The sequence below is a fragment of the Notothenia rossii genome (assembly GCF_949606895.1).
Source record: "Notothenia rossii genome assembly, chromosome: 2".
NCBI classification, from domain to species: domain Eukaryota; kingdom Metazoa; phylum Chordata; class Actinopteri; order Perciformes; family Nototheniidae; genus Notothenia; species Notothenia rossii.
Window position 1 is genome coordinate 20662910 of NC_136904.1, and position 15267 is coordinate 20678176.

Here is a 15267-nt window from a genome sequence, read left to right on the forward strand (position 1 = left end):
AGACATGTGTGAGTTAAGAGGAACACATGGCGGCGTTCACTGAGTGGGAGGGAGCTGCTGAACCATCACTCAACAGTTACTCCTTTGATGCCTTCAATGTAAATATTTCCTGTGCCCTCTCAACATACAGCTGCGAAGGATCCAGCGAGCCTTTGTACATGTCACCGGGCCACTATTAACATACATGACGAATGCCTTACAGCGCCTACGCTTGCCAGGTGTTTTGACACTGGGTTTCACCAAAATCCGCAAATTAAAAGTGAAAGGGCTTCACGGTTCAAAGATAAACAGGTCATGTCAAATTCATTTCTGTTTCTTTATACAAACCCAGAGGTTATTTTTCACTCATCACCAAGTCTCAGCTCTGACGCGGGGGAAGGGAGCCGGACAACAGGACTGCAGGTGAAAGGAAACTCCACTGAAGGAAAACAATAGCCTTTTACATCTTAACATGCCTGGAAAGGTCAGAATATGTCACCCGTAGAATCAGGACTGCTTGGGCAACTACAAGTTAATAATGTTTTGAATTATTAGGATTGCATAAGAGTAGCAATAGCACAGTAATTAAATACTTTGTTTACAAGTCTTTATGCATAAATCTGCAAAATAAACTAGTAAATAAAGAAGTCAAATAAATATTAGTGGCGCAAAAGCACAGAGGAAATACTTATGTTTCACACATTTCTTTTGAATAAATGTAACTACTACTACTGACTATTCACCACTTAATGTCATTCTGCAAACATGCTCACAATGTTGCTTATATGTTGATGTTTAGCAGGAATTAGGTTCACTTTAAAAAGACTTAAAAGTGGCAAAACTGCATTAGAGAAAAAGGTCTGATATGACCAAATACGTTTGAAACAAAGTGAAAGTAGAATAATTCAAATATAATACATTATCGGAAAAATACAGTGGTTGCTGCAGTGTTTTAATTTTAACAAAAAGTGGAATGAAAAGGGTTCTGTTCTTCCAATTTTATTCATTCACAATTGATATGATTCTTTTCCTACTTGAACAGCATCTATGAACTTGGGTAGGACTTACATGAAAAACTACAGATACGATTTTAATTTGAACGGAAAATAAGTGAGATTCATTTTTATTATAATCTGTATTATTCTGCAAATTTGTTTCTATAAAAGATAAAACAAAAACAATTCATAGTTTATAGTTTGGTTAAAAAAATAAATCACAGTATACAGTACATGATTCCTCCCAAAATGTGCACTTATCTAAATTGATGATGTACAACCACCTGTCAACATAAAGCTAAAAATGCAAACAAAAATAAAACAGTTAAAAAAAAGACTTTTCTTTTACAAAGCACTGCTGGTAGCCACTACAGCCGAGGAGGTAGCTTCCTTAGTTAGCATCCCATTCTTGATTACGCCTTTTCTTTTCAAATAATTTACATAGAAATAGAAAATAAAAAAACAATAACCAACCTACTAAAAAGATTTGTACATTTTCACCAGATGGGACATCTCAAACAATCAAAAGACATTTTGGTTGGTGCAATAATTGACACACCCGGTCGAGACAAAAATAAAATAAAACTCAGAAGATAAAAATGAAATGGTGCATTATAAGGACACAAGAATGTCTTGTTGGAGGAAACGTTTCCCTACATTACCTAAATTCCTGAGCACTCACATGACGTGCACTTGTGGAAACACGCTCTGGGTGTATCCAGCTTTAATGTGTACAGTCATGCTCCAGCACACCAAACATCAGTCCATCCCTCGTCACACACAGCCTCACTCAGGCCAGCTCTCAGGGCCAGAAGATTTCTACGGTTATATCCTTTACAGTATAATAATGCTCTTTTCATGACATCTACAATAAGACCGACTGATCTGAACAAACAGTAAGTCTGTATAATGTCACTGGATTGGAAACACACCGGAGGCAGTGAATACGTTTACAAAAAATTCAAAATTATTCTGGCCAAATTGTTGCCAATCACTTGGAAAATAAATCCAGACTAAAGATACGTTTCTTTGATTACCTGTGGTTAAATAATACTCACCCACAATGCACTTTTAATAATCCATTTTGTACATATGGCCACAGCTCACACACGCAGTTGTTGACTCAGCTGCCAGTCTTACATCATGTTAGAAGAGTGGGATTACATTCACGTGTTTAACTTGGACGGTATTCATGTGTTTAACTTGTCGCTCCCAAACCAAATTATGTTTAATGACATGTTTAAAAGATCAACCAGAAGTGTATGTTAGCTATCACTCTTGAAATGAGTTATAACTGTGTGAATACAGTTGATTTCAGTTTTAATTTACTGTTTATTGAGTTTTGGTCAACACATTTATTTACAAATAGTCAATAGTTTAGGCGACAAATAGAGTAAATAAAAACAAGTTGACCTTTTGCTATTATGACATTTGGGGGGAATTATTCTCTGCACAGTTACATAAGAAAAAGGATACCACTCTCATACCTGTGTGGATCCTAGGCCAGTAGCCAGTTAGCTTAGCTTAGCAAAATCAATGAAAACAGCTGCTGGCTGTAAATTAATATTAAGCATTAAGATATATGATAATGACTTTCTCATCTTGTGCTCAGTAAAAGAGCGAATCAGTACATTTTCTTATTAAATAAACTGTATTTAACAAGGCAATGAGTCAACAATTGTTCTGACAACCAAAGGAAATTTGAAGATCAGATTAAAGCAGGTCTTATTGAATCATTTCAGTGTTACTGTATTCAAAAGAAAATGTTTGTTGGGCTTGATGTGTCTCTTGGTCCAATGACAAATATAAAATGTGCGTCTGCAACTTAAGAAAAAAAAGAAGTTTGATCCAAGTTAAACCGCATGATGATGAAAAATCGGAAAATAAGTTCCAGATTTTAAAATAACCGGAATAATCCTCCGGACTACTGACTTTAATGATCTAAACCTGTATGAATGGACTTGTTAGGGTTTTTGAGGAGTTAAACAAAGAGAAGTGCTGTTGTTTTGGTGAATGCTTGGGTTATATTCAAAGGCCACCTGAAATCACCTTCACCCTCCCGCTGCTCAAACAATAAATAACACCTTTCACCACCACCAAGCATAGCGGGCGCTATAACAGTGATTTCTGCTAATTATGACATTCTTAGTCTTGGTAACTTAACTCAAAGACGTGTTCATTATAGACTGGCATTAACTTATACCAGACAACGATCACAGGCAGGGCACAAGTTATTGCTGACGTTACATTATCCCCATCTGGCAGGTGAAGCCCACCTGAAAGTTACATTCACTCTGAACTCTAGGATGATTATTACATTTGCTACATTTACGTAAAATAGAAAATCAAAGTATAAAATCAACAGTTGCTGTGGAGAAGCTTTTAAAATTGACAAAATGTGTTACAATTCAAATTGAAAAAAGCTTATAATTACACGTAGAACAGAGAAATCACAAACATCTTTGACACATACATTGAGACTCGCAACATTATGAGATCCAATGGAAAGCACGAGGCAGGCACTGGTGGCAAGACTTTCCTTTGGAGATCCTTTGTCGACCAGTTTTTTTAACTTGATGTGCTCCGTTCAGCTCACTTAGAAAAAGTCTCCAAGTTCCCTTTAAATGATTGGTTGCATCTCTGTTTACACAGTAATTCAAAACATAAGTGCTCTCTGAATGGTCTTTTAGCAGGGTAGTTGGCACATTTCATTGCTTGATATAAAAATGTTTATATATTGTTGAAGCATCTTAATTCACATGACGGAGAGATCTGTGCACACAGACAAACTGGAGCTCTGCAGCGTGTTAGTCCTTGACTCGAGGTATGTTGTATGAGTAGTGTACCAGAGGGAGGCCTCTGCTCTGACAGAAACACGCTCTGCCGCACGCCTGAACCTGCTCAGAGCTGTCCGACACGAACGAGTCTCCCTCGTCTGCGTACTCAGACTGAGCGGAGGGGGTGCCGCTGTCTGCCCAAAACCCCTCAGCGCGCTGGCACATTGCAGCTCCCGCCAGCAGGGTGGGACAGCTGTGAGACTTCATAAAGTGTCTGCACACTGTGGAGGACGACGGGGACGAGCAGGTCCTGGCATGCAGCGCCGCCTCGCACTGCTCGCACACAACTGTCTCTCCACAGAGCTGCGAGTACACCCCACAGTCAAAGTCCAGGTGGGTGGAGGAGCCGCCGTCTGTGATCTCCGACCCTCCGCCCCCGTCATCACCGTGACTCTCGGCCCCAGCCTTTACTTCCCTGCTCGATCCTCCGCGACCCCGTAGCCTCAGCCAGTCCTCCCTGAAGGCCGGGCTGAAGAACACGTACAGCACTGGGTTCAGACACGCCGGCAGAGGGAAGAAAATGAGGGTGACGGACTTGGCGATCTCTGGACCGCCGGCTGTAGAGCCAGTCAAGAGAGGGGCGAAGGAGAAAGCTGCCACGGGACAGAAGAAGATGCAGTTGGTGAAGATGAGCCATGCTACGTGTCGCAGGGCGCCCGTCTGCTCCGGGTCTGCCAGCTCCACCCGGCCCAGGTGGCAGTACAGCTGGGTGTACACCGCTGCAGTGAACAGGTAGGCCAGCGCGTTGAGCAGCACCAGAACCACTGTGACACTCAGAGCTGGACTCTCTCCGCCGGCGAAGGGCAGGCAGAGCGGAGAGGAGGAGGGGCCCCCGGAGGTCAGGAGAGGCAGGCAGGCTCCGGCAGCAGCCAGCAGCCCCAGGAGGCCCGCAGCAAGACTGAAGCGCCGATCCCCTCTCCAGCACCCCCGCCGGCTGCCGCCCCTCCTGGGTGACATCAACACCTTCCCGAGAATCGTCCGCACGGCCACGCTGCGCTCAACGGCTGCCAGCGAGAGTAACAGCACCGCCCACTCCGAGGAGAAGACGGCCATGGCTCCTGTGACCTGACAGCCGGGCCCCATCTCCCACCATACCCCGAACTCAGCAAACGAGCCCCAGGTGGCCACGTCGAGCACAGTCAGCACGCCGACGTACAGACCTGTGAGCAGGTTGGCCAGGGCCAGCAGCCCCATCAGCAGCCGGGCGGGGGAGAGGGAGGGGGAGTGGCCTGCAGCGTGGTGGGTGGGGGCGAAGGTGGCCACCAGCACCAGGCTGTTGAACACCAGCGACACCAGGCAGATGAACCACACCGTCAGGCGGATCATCCAGTTACCCAGCAGGTGCTCACAAGGCTTGAAGGCTCCTGGAGACGGACATTATTTGGTTGCTTAAGTTCATTTAAAATGTTCTAGATTATTGAAATGCTCCTCCCGCCTTGATTTACTGACACAATAAAAAGCGGTTTGATTCTTACCTGGAGAAGGAGAGCAATGCATACTCATTGACATTCTTTCCACATCCTCCCCGCCTAAAAAAAATCAAATAAATGTAAGAACAAAAAAGTAGTCAGTTGTATAGAGCAGCGGGGTGACAGTTGCTCGTGAGGTTTCCAGATTCTTGTTTCTGCTATATAACCATCAGCTTTTCAAGAAAATAACATAACATCTTGTAGAGACTGAAACACATGTTCTGTTAAACTTAAATAGTAATAATTACAGTAAACATTCTTCATTTATATTAAAATAACTACATTTAAAGCAAATAAATTAAGTCAATGGCAGGTCTCTAACTTTGACAAATGATTGTGTAGTTTAAGGATGTACAGTAATGCTATAAAATGCAAGTTTTCCTTGAAAATAAAGAAATGTAAATATGTCCTCCCCAAAACCGTTGAACCGGTGTCTGGGAGGAAAGAATGTTATTTGTATGCTCATATGTCTTGAGGCTTATATCAAACTCTTTGTTGATATTTTTAGATGCTTGAATGTAAACAAAACAAAAAAGGTTTAGCTAACATATCAACTCTTCCAGGGGAAAAGCACAGGAGTGCAGCTGTCCTACCTGCTGATTTCTTTAGGTCATTTTCCTCAGAAGAACTGGTCATGGAGTCACATCCGACGAATGCACAGCACTGGTAGGCATAAGGGACAGAGATCGACCTGCAAACAAACAATGATCATCAAGAAAACCTGTTAGCATCCTGCTGAGGTCTTTTAATACCTTATTAGGGAAAACATAAATTAAGTGTTTGATAGCAAATATTTGTCTCTTTTTATAGGTTTCATTCGTAATATTTTAATGTTGTTCTGCTCTTTTTGTTTACTACAGGATTACTCCAATTTATTTTATGTCCAAAGTTACCATTGGCGAGGGTCCAGTTCATCTGCTGTTTTGTTCAACAACAACTCAACTGCTTAGTTTGAGTTTGTGCAGCAAGTTTGTTTAAGATTCAGTACTCTACAGACTCCAACATTGTTATGATCACGAAGGAACAAAACATATATACATAATACAGAAATAGAGGAACATGTATTTCATATAAGTTTTATAAAAATGTTGATGGCAGGAAAAGCAGTCTTTAGAAATTGGCCTTACCTGTGTATGGGCCATGTCCTGTAAAGATGTGATCCTTCTTTTTTGATAACACATTTTTACAATCCTGTACCCAACACGTGTAGATCTTTTTATTTGATTATTTTGATAAACGTATTGCAATATGAATCGATTTTTGTTTAACTTTCAACATATCACATTGCTTTCAAATATTTGTAAAGTAATTGTTAGGTAATTTTGTGCCTGTATTGCCAAAAACAAGGAGGTAAAATGTGGGAACCATACGCAACTAAGGTCTGCAGGAATTGAAATTGATACATTTTAATATCAAATTCAGCAGCAAACACGAGACACAACTAACAGAACTTGATAGCGAACAGAGAAGCTCTTCCTCACCTCAGCTTTGGCAGGTTTTTTGCTTTCAGCACATTTTTCATTTCCGGGTTTCCTGAGAGTTTCAACTGACTGAGCGCACTCAGTCCCGTGGTAGGAATCACAGACAGAGAGTTCATACTCAGATCTCTGCAAAAACAAAAAGGAAAAAAGATTGTACACAAGACATTTTATTCTGTTCAACAAGAACAATCAAACCAGGCGATGATTTGTGTTCTGTACTCATAATGATGACAGGAGGTGATCAAATAATACTACAGGTCATACTCACAGGTTGGTGAGTGCAGCGAGGGAGAGGAAAGCATCTCTGTGGATGACTCGGATATCATTTCTGCTCAGGTCTCTGTGTAGAATAACAACACAGTCAACCAGGCATACAAAACTAATATTTGTCTGTGTGCAAACGAGTGTGTGACTGAGTGGACTTACAGCAAACGGAGAGCAGAGAGACCTTGGAAAGTGTCCCTGTCAAGTTGGTCAATGCGGTTGTGCTGAAAGCTTCTGTGGATTGAAAACAGAATTTGAACAGATTAAAAACAAGCTCACGATTTGTTACTTCAATTGTTTTAAAAATGTCTTCTAAGATTTTGATATATGTGAAGTGACAGCTACATGTTCAACACTCACATCTCCTGCAGCCGGATGCAGCTCTGCAGGGAAGGCAGCTCCTTGATCTCATTGTAGGACAAGTCTCTGATGGAGGAAAAAAAAAAATTAGATAACTGGGACGATTTAAAATGAGAGAGGCCCCTATACTTCAGTGTGATCACTTTTCTAGAGCACCACATTTTTTAAGTGTATGGGAATCCACATTCTGTGACAGCAGGGTTAAACCATAGTATCTGACTGTCCTGGTGAGTTCATAATGATAACAAATGAACAGCAGGTAGAGTGTTTTGTAGAAAATATATTTTAGGCGATACTCCAGGTGGCAGGAGAGGAAAAGTCTCTTACAGCGTCTGGAGCAGCTTGAGGTCCTCGCAAAGATTAGCAGGGATGGAAGATATCTTGGTTCCCGACAGGGTCCTGGAAATAAAATATAGAATCAGTCACCCAGGAGACGCACTAAAGCACAAGCATGAACCGATGCTGCATACAAGTTTACTCACAGACTCTCAAGGTTATTAGTCGACGTAAGGATGGGGAAGTCCTGCATCATGCTGGCCCCGCGCAGCATCCTGAAACACATACGGTAACACATTGTAAGATCACAGTCAGCAACATCAAAGCATGAGTGAGAATAGATTCAAAAGTACTCTTTGGAATAAATAAAGTAACATTATTAAATGTGTCAGTCACCAATAGCTAAGGAGTAAAAAGTACTTGTTAACACTGATGTGTCACGACTTACAGGGAGTGCAGGTCGGACAGATTCTGGAAAGCCGAGGCGCCCACCAAGGACAGGGGGTTGTCGTAAAGGTGTCTGTGAGGGCAGCAAGAGCAGAGGGGGAGAGTTCAAAACCAAAAGAATTGACTATGCGAGAATGGCACCATCTTCTGGACATTCGTCTTCTGAAGCCTCGCGCTGTCAGCTCAGACTGTAACTGCGCCTTTCAGGAAGCATGCTGTGCATTGTGCATGGGAGCACTTGTAGAAATGTGAGTCATTACTGTGCTATGTGAGCTTCTAAGTGGTGTCAGTGAGTTTGAACTTACATGGTGCGCAGCAGGGGGTTGTTATGGAAGGCCCCTTCAGGTATGGCAGCAATATCGTTGCTGTGAAACCCGCTGCAAGGAAAATGTCAAGGTGACATTATGCATAACCAAACATATGGATACTAAAAGCATTGATGCTAAAGCCACACAGTTCTGCAAACAAAATGCAACTCTTAGTTTCCAATACAGAAATCCGTCAATGAGTTTAATAGATATAATCATTTTATTAAACAATACAAGTGCTTAGCCTGAAGCAGGAAATTATTTGGGCTTGTAGCTTTCAGAATAAAATTAAATATGTTGCAAAAGACTTCAGCAAATCTATCAGTATGTATTGATCACATTCACTCGATATGTATGCGAGTATGGACTTTTAAACCACACAACTTGTGTAAGTGTATGAATTCACTGGCTCAGAAGAGGAGGGAAGGTTATTTTCACAACATAAAAAATACAAAGGTATTAAAAAGTGTTCTTTATGCTCTGATGAGTTAACTGGTCATAACAAGTATAACATGTTTCCCTCACAGGAAAGAAGCAGGATGATATACTCACAGTTCCTTCAGTTTGGGCAGGGCCTCTATAGCTTTGGGAAAAACCATCAGGTTGTTGAAGTTAAGATCTCTATGATGAGACGGAGAGAGAAGCAGGAAGTCAGCCCTGGTTTCTTATATTATGATGTAACAATCCATCCCACTTACTTGTATACTGTGACTAAGCATTGCTAAAAGGAGTGCTACATTATCTGGTTCTCGCAACAAGCACGCTACTTATTAATGACTAGGATAACTCTCATTGTAATAATCCTAAAAACAATATCGGATTTGCCAATGGTTCTGAATAATCTACCTTTTTAGAAGCAATAACTTTGAAATAACTGACTGTCATGTAATACATACAGTAACTCTAATATCTTATCCCTTTTCCATTGCTTTATGGGAATCTAAGCCCAGTGTAATAACAGTTATAAACAGACTTTTAAGTCTGAATTTAATTTCTATCACTCTATAGTGTAAGGAACTAAACCAAAGAGCAAGGGTTGCATCGAATATATATTTTCCTCATATTGTCCCATACAATTTTTTTTTCGAGGTACGGGGAAGCGAGAAAAGCAGCAAATCCTCACATTTGATGAAACAGAAACGCCCAAATGCTTGATAAATTACATAAACTAAATACATTTCGGCAGTGGCTCAGTCAGTAGGGGCTTGGACTGTGAGCCGTAGGGGCGCCGGTTCAAGTCCCCGAACAGACCTAAATATGGAGTGTGGACTGCTACTTGGAGAGGTCCCAGTTCATCTCCTGGGGCCTGCCGTGGCGCCCTCGAGCAAGGCACCAGACAACCCCTCTCCTCCCCACCCCCCCACTCCCATTGCTCCCCCAGCTCAACCCCTTCTCTTCACAGATATAATACAAAACACCATTACACACCACACACATACATTTTAATATAGACCTTGTGTGTTCATGGGTCCATTGTAGTGTGTTCTTATGTAGGAAATAAACTGCACTTTAAAGTGAGAGATTGAGATTAAGAAGCAAAAAACTAAGAGGACTTCTTTCGTATCCTGTTAAGATCCTGTGTTGTACAGTAAATGCCATTAGGGAAGGCTGGCACTAAAACATTTTTCATGCCTATGTGACAGGAGGAAGTGAACAGTGGGAGGGTATATTTGATAAGCATCATGTACTTTGCTCTATTTATCCTAGAGCAATTAAAGGAGGAAGTGGACACAATGATGTCTGGAGGACCGGAGCAGAGGTGGGTGGGGGGGCTGTTAGCACACATAAACATGAGCACAAACACATTGATACAAACACACACACACACAGACACACGTATTAACTACTGTATAATTGCGCACTTACAGCGTCTCCAGGTTCACAAGACCGGCAAAACAGTTGTCTCCTATCTGCTTAATTCTGTTGTTATGAAGATGTCTGGAAAAGGAAAAGCACATCTGTGAGATTTTTTATTCCATGATGGATTTCAAATAATCTTCAACATTAATTATGGGTTTGTCAGACGTTCCACAAATCAATTCCAAAAAAGCACAGTGTGATTTGTGAATCTGGTGTCTGTGCGCTGTGTGTGTATGCAGAAGGCTTTCCTGACCTACTACATTCAAGGTCTTTTCTTCCTGTTTACTGACGTGTTTATACTAACCCTGCAGCAATACCACTCAGAGCGTGCGTGTGTCTGTGTGTGTGTGGGTGTTAGTGTGAATGTATAACAGATTCGTAATGCACCACTTATTTGTACAAGTTCCTCTCTGAAAAGGTTTTAGCATTTTACATCAAGAATATCTTGGTTTTAACATAATGCTCAAACAACTTTTCAAAGTATTTTTAACATTTTAAATCAAACCTCAATTGCAAATGTAACTGCAAACATTGCGTGCATGCAAAAAAGCCGGCAGGGAATGAGTAGCAACCTGTCCTGTTGACTTATCAACTGTAAGGCGATGAAAGAAATACGACAGTATTTTTGTGTTTGGAATCTGATTTGCAGTCGCTCGCAGGATGCATTCAGAACTAGAGCAGAAAACATAGAGAAGCTCTTTGCTGAGACAGATTTATGCATATGATTACAAATTACAGATCATTTCATTTAGAGTGTAGCACTAGCAGTACGGTCACATTTTACTAACTGGGCTGTCATCTACATAGTCAGTTATTACTCACCAACTAAAGAGACATTGATCTATTACCGTTTTATTGACACAGAGAATTTGCATACGTTTCCTCTCCTGATGTACTTAACACCAGACGAGCTTCACTTCTTCAGCTCCTGTCTCAGGTCATTTGAGTCAACAGGAGCATGGTCTCATTCAGTGTCCCTGGTTGATTAAGCTTTTAAAAAAAGGGCACCAGCAGGTTGTTCCTCCTGAGCTATTTAGTGTATAGCTCTATGAAGACTGCATGCAAAGTTCTCCTGGCAGCCCTGGGGGAGCTCAGTTCACTTGATGACGCTGAAACGGTTTGTTACTTATATAATGAAGATTGAAATGACGTCTTACCAAAAGCCCTCATTAATGAAAAGCCATGGTATGTAATGACCTTAATTTTCTATTTAGGAAATATTGCAGTGACTAATGGCTTAACAATGTCCCTACTTATAAAAAAGGTACAAATGTTGTTTGTCTGGGTGTTTCATAAGCCTTGTTTACTGGTGATGTAAAATGCACAAAGTAATCAAGCTGAATGCTCTGGAGGGTTTGGAGCCAATTGTCTTTTTTACTGCTCTTGACGATGTGGCAAAAGCCAACCAGCCAAAAACATGGCGGCTAATGCGTCGATGTTCCGCCCTGCCGTCCCTCTACGCATGTCATCCTCTCTCCCTCCGCCTTTGAAATCTCTCCCACCAATAAAGACAGGATCAATGTATAATCTTAAAAAAATAAATAAGTGAATTTTATACAACAATTGCAATTTAACTTACAGCACAACTAAACTGGTGAGGTTGGCGAAGGCGTTGTCTGGTATGTACGCGATGCGGTTGAGCGCCAGCGTCAGAGCCTGGAGGTTCTCCTGGTGCCTCAGAGAAACAACAGGGACCTCCGTCAGGTTGTTGTCATCCAACCAAAGGTGGCGCAGCTGCTGAAGGCCTTCAAAACTGTCTTCTGGTACTGTGAGGATGTGGTTGGCATCCAGGCGACTGCAAAAAAGAAGGGAATAATGAGATAGCATTGGTTCATTAAATAAATATGATTTGACTGAAGCTCATGGCACTTATACTATCCTGTGTTTGACTTTTGGACTACCTACTTATTTAAGCATTTAACGGCACACTTAGCTCCAATCATTTTGTATCTAATGACAGTATGGAGCACCTTAGGACTTTTTGAAGGCATTGAAAGATATTGGAAGTTTGTTAACGCAGGGACCAGATATATTTTTTACAACTGAACATAAAACTCTGCTCAATCAGTCACAACCTGTACCTTTAAAAATTGGCATGCACCTAAAACAGGTCCTCTCAATGCATGGAACCTGAAGTTTAGAAGATAAATCTAATATATATATTAACTTGTCATTTCCTAACAAAATTAATATAGTATACTAGAGCAATATTATAAAGTTTAATGATGTGAACATTCAGGAAATCTTATGTTTGACTATCCAGGAGCCAATACTTTGGTGGTAAAAAAGGTAAATATTTGTATTCAAGCAGTATGATGAATGCACAAGTGTTCTTTTCACCATCACCACCCTGTTTTCTCCAGCTATCCTCCCTCCCTGAGTGTCTCGCCCTCCCTCAAAATTCCTCAAGTGTCTGGGCCGTAAGAAAAACACTCTTGATTGACATTTAGCTCTCTAAGGCTTTATACAAACCATGTCCTGGCTCTGTCAGAGCTTTTACTTCAGCTACAGACCTTAAAACCCTCACAGAGAAAATACATCTGTTAAAAAGAAAGAAGAGCGGCAGAAAAAAAGGAGAGGGGAAGCAAGGGACAAGGGGAGGTTTATAGAGGGGTGATAATAGCTGAAAGCTGGACTTTCAGCTCGTTTCTCCAGCTGGATCCATTCCTCCGTTAGTCCCAGAGTGTGGCAAAAATGAAGCCATGTACATTTCATGGTCTTAATGAAACTGACACTTGGTAGACGTAGAAAAATCATACCAAGAGAGAAGGCGAGGGGAGCAGGAAATAGTGCAGGAGCTGACAATACGAGTAAACATGTGAAAAAACACAAGCTCCTGGAGAACTCAACAATCCCAACATAGGAAGAGAAAAGACTAAAACTGAACTACATTTGCAATATTGTGAACAACAAACAATGAAGCAGGAGTAAAGGATCTGATACGAAGGGAACCGCCCGTAAATGACATCAACAACAATTTAGATTTGTATTCTGGACTTGGAAGAGGTGCGCAGTCTTAACTCTCATCACACTGCCATCTTACAGTAGTGGCAAATGTAGAATAAGTACAATCAGTCAGAGATACTGAACTTGCACTTTTGCAAAATGACAGCCCTTTTTAATTTATGAAAATCTCTTCCAGTCCATGCTGATGATATTTTACACACTATGGCACTCCATTAACATTAAAAGCGCAAAATCAAATATTTGAAACTACATTTTTAAATTGACAGCCACTTGGCACATGCACTCATTTGTCAGAAAGTCACCACTTATTTTTTTAACAAGAATAAGAGTCTAAAGTCATGCTATCAGCTATGAACTCCCTTTAAATCAAACTATACTAGACACATTTGATCATATGTGCATTCCTAAGCAAAACGTCAGTACCATATGCTTAGAACCCTACCTACATTAGTGGATCTAAACATGCATCTGTGTGAGTAAGTGTCTATAATGTGGTTGTGAGTTTGGCACAAACACTATGAATTCCAGTTCGGATAGTAAGCTGTGTAAATAAACTGCAGTGCTTTCTCTGACAACAGCAGGTCTTTCGGTCCAGGAATTCAGGACACAACTTCTGTCAGCAACAGCAGCTGCCTCTTTAATCATCTAAATCAGGGGTCGGAGCTGTTAGATTAACATTAACATGCTTATTGTAGTTGTAAGTGCACTGCCTTGCGGCCTGTAGCACTGTCCTTGATGGAGCATATGTGTGGGCTGGACCTGTATTTTACAGGAAAGGAGTGAGCAGAGAGTAGTTTTCGATTCTTGTTCTGTTTTCTGTGAATATCTGCCTCACCCTCTCAGACTTTGAGTTGCGCGCGCTACTAAAGAGACGTGTTACCATGGAAACCAAACAATGGTGTGTAGCTGTATTAAAGTCCGAGTGGAAACAGTCGTGTGTAAATCTGATTTTGTCAGAAATCGGGAGAAATGCGGGAGAAATATGACCCCGGGAAGAAGTTTAAGTTTAAGGTTCAATAACCCACTTTAGCTTAAATGACTGGAAAGAGGCGAGCTCTTCTTGGGAGGCAGTTGCATTTATTTAGTTGTTCTTCTGTTTCACAAAATACATCACAGACCTCTGTTTTTCTGTTTCCTCGTTTCACTTCCAGAAACATACACACGCTCCCTCACTGTCGCTCTACCATCCACACACACACATGCACAAGCCACACCCCTCTCTCTCTCTCTCTCTCTCTCTCTCTCTCTTAAAGGGACAGCGATCTCATCTCACTCTGCATGACCCTAATATCATAACATGTGTGCTCTGGAGAATCACAGAACGGACGATCGTCCTTATTATTATGCCGTTTAAACCAATTATTTAAATGTTTTCGTTAAATTCGGCATCATGTAAGTTGCGCTGACAGGTCCACACACTGCTTCCCCGCAGCGAGGCTCCCCCGCCCTCCTGCTGATAGTTGACAAGCGTCAAGCTCCTCACCCCCCCCCCCCCCCCCCGTTGATAATAGGGCACGCTGATAACAATTTTTTTTTTTAAATGGCACTTCATATCAAAAAGGTTGCCGACCCCTGATCTAAATGTTTCATGAGCAATTAAAAAACAGACATTTTTCACTCAAAATGGATAGCTCTTTGGCTAGGCTTGGCAATAACCAAACAATCGGTACCTAAACTAATGAAAAAAATCAATGGATCAATTTGATGACATTGACAGCATAATTATTACAATCTCTGCGCTATAAGTCGAGTGTTTCCCTTAAACTGTATGGACAGAAAGGTTGAATGGAAACTGAAACACTGTTTTAGCAGACAATACCTTACCCTACAGTTGCGTATGCATCTTCACTTTAAGAGGTGTGTGTGTGTGTGTGTGTGTGTGTGTGTGTGTGTGTGTGTGTGTGTGTGTGTGTGTGTGTGTGTGTGTGTGTGTGTGTGTGTGTGTGTGTGTGTGTGTGTGTGTGTGTGTGTGTGTGTGTGTGTGTGTGTGTGTGTGTGTGTGTGTGTGTGTGTGTGTCAGATGG

At 41.4% G+C, this 15267-nt stretch overlaps 1 protein-coding gene across 1 annotated transcript in view; it reads right to left on the minus strand.

Annotated features, from left to right (window-relative positions):
* Window positions 1-962: 962 nt before the first annotated feature.
* The window catches only part of lgr4 (leucine-rich repeat containing G protein-coupled receptor 4), a 46657-nt gene continuing 32352 nt past the window's right edge, over window positions 963-15267 (minus strand). The window contains exons 5-18 of the mRNA XM_079664059.1: window positions 11856-12071; window positions 10283-10354; window positions 8969-9037; window positions 8414-8485; window positions 8110-8181; window positions 7868-7936; window positions 7713-7784; window positions 7386-7451; window positions 7188-7259; window positions 7030-7101; window positions 6762-6887; window positions 5874-5971; window positions 5287-5340; window positions 963-5175 (exon numbers count right to left, since the gene is read on the minus strand). Coding sequence (XP_079520185.1) covers window positions 3782-5175; window positions 5287-5340; window positions 5874-5971; window positions 6762-6887; window positions 7030-7101; window positions 7188-7259; window positions 7386-7451; window positions 7713-7784; window positions 7868-7936; window positions 8110-8181; window positions 8414-8485; window positions 8969-9037; window positions 10283-10354; window positions 11856-12071 — 2524 coding nt within the window. The 3' untranslated portion in view covers window positions 963-3781. The remainder of the gene's footprint in view (window positions 5176-5286; window positions 5341-5873; window positions 5972-6761; window positions 6888-7029; window positions 7102-7187; window positions 7260-7385; window positions 7452-7712; window positions 7785-7867; window positions 7937-8109; window positions 8182-8413; window positions 8486-8968; window positions 9038-10282; window positions 10355-11855; window positions 12072-15267) is intronic.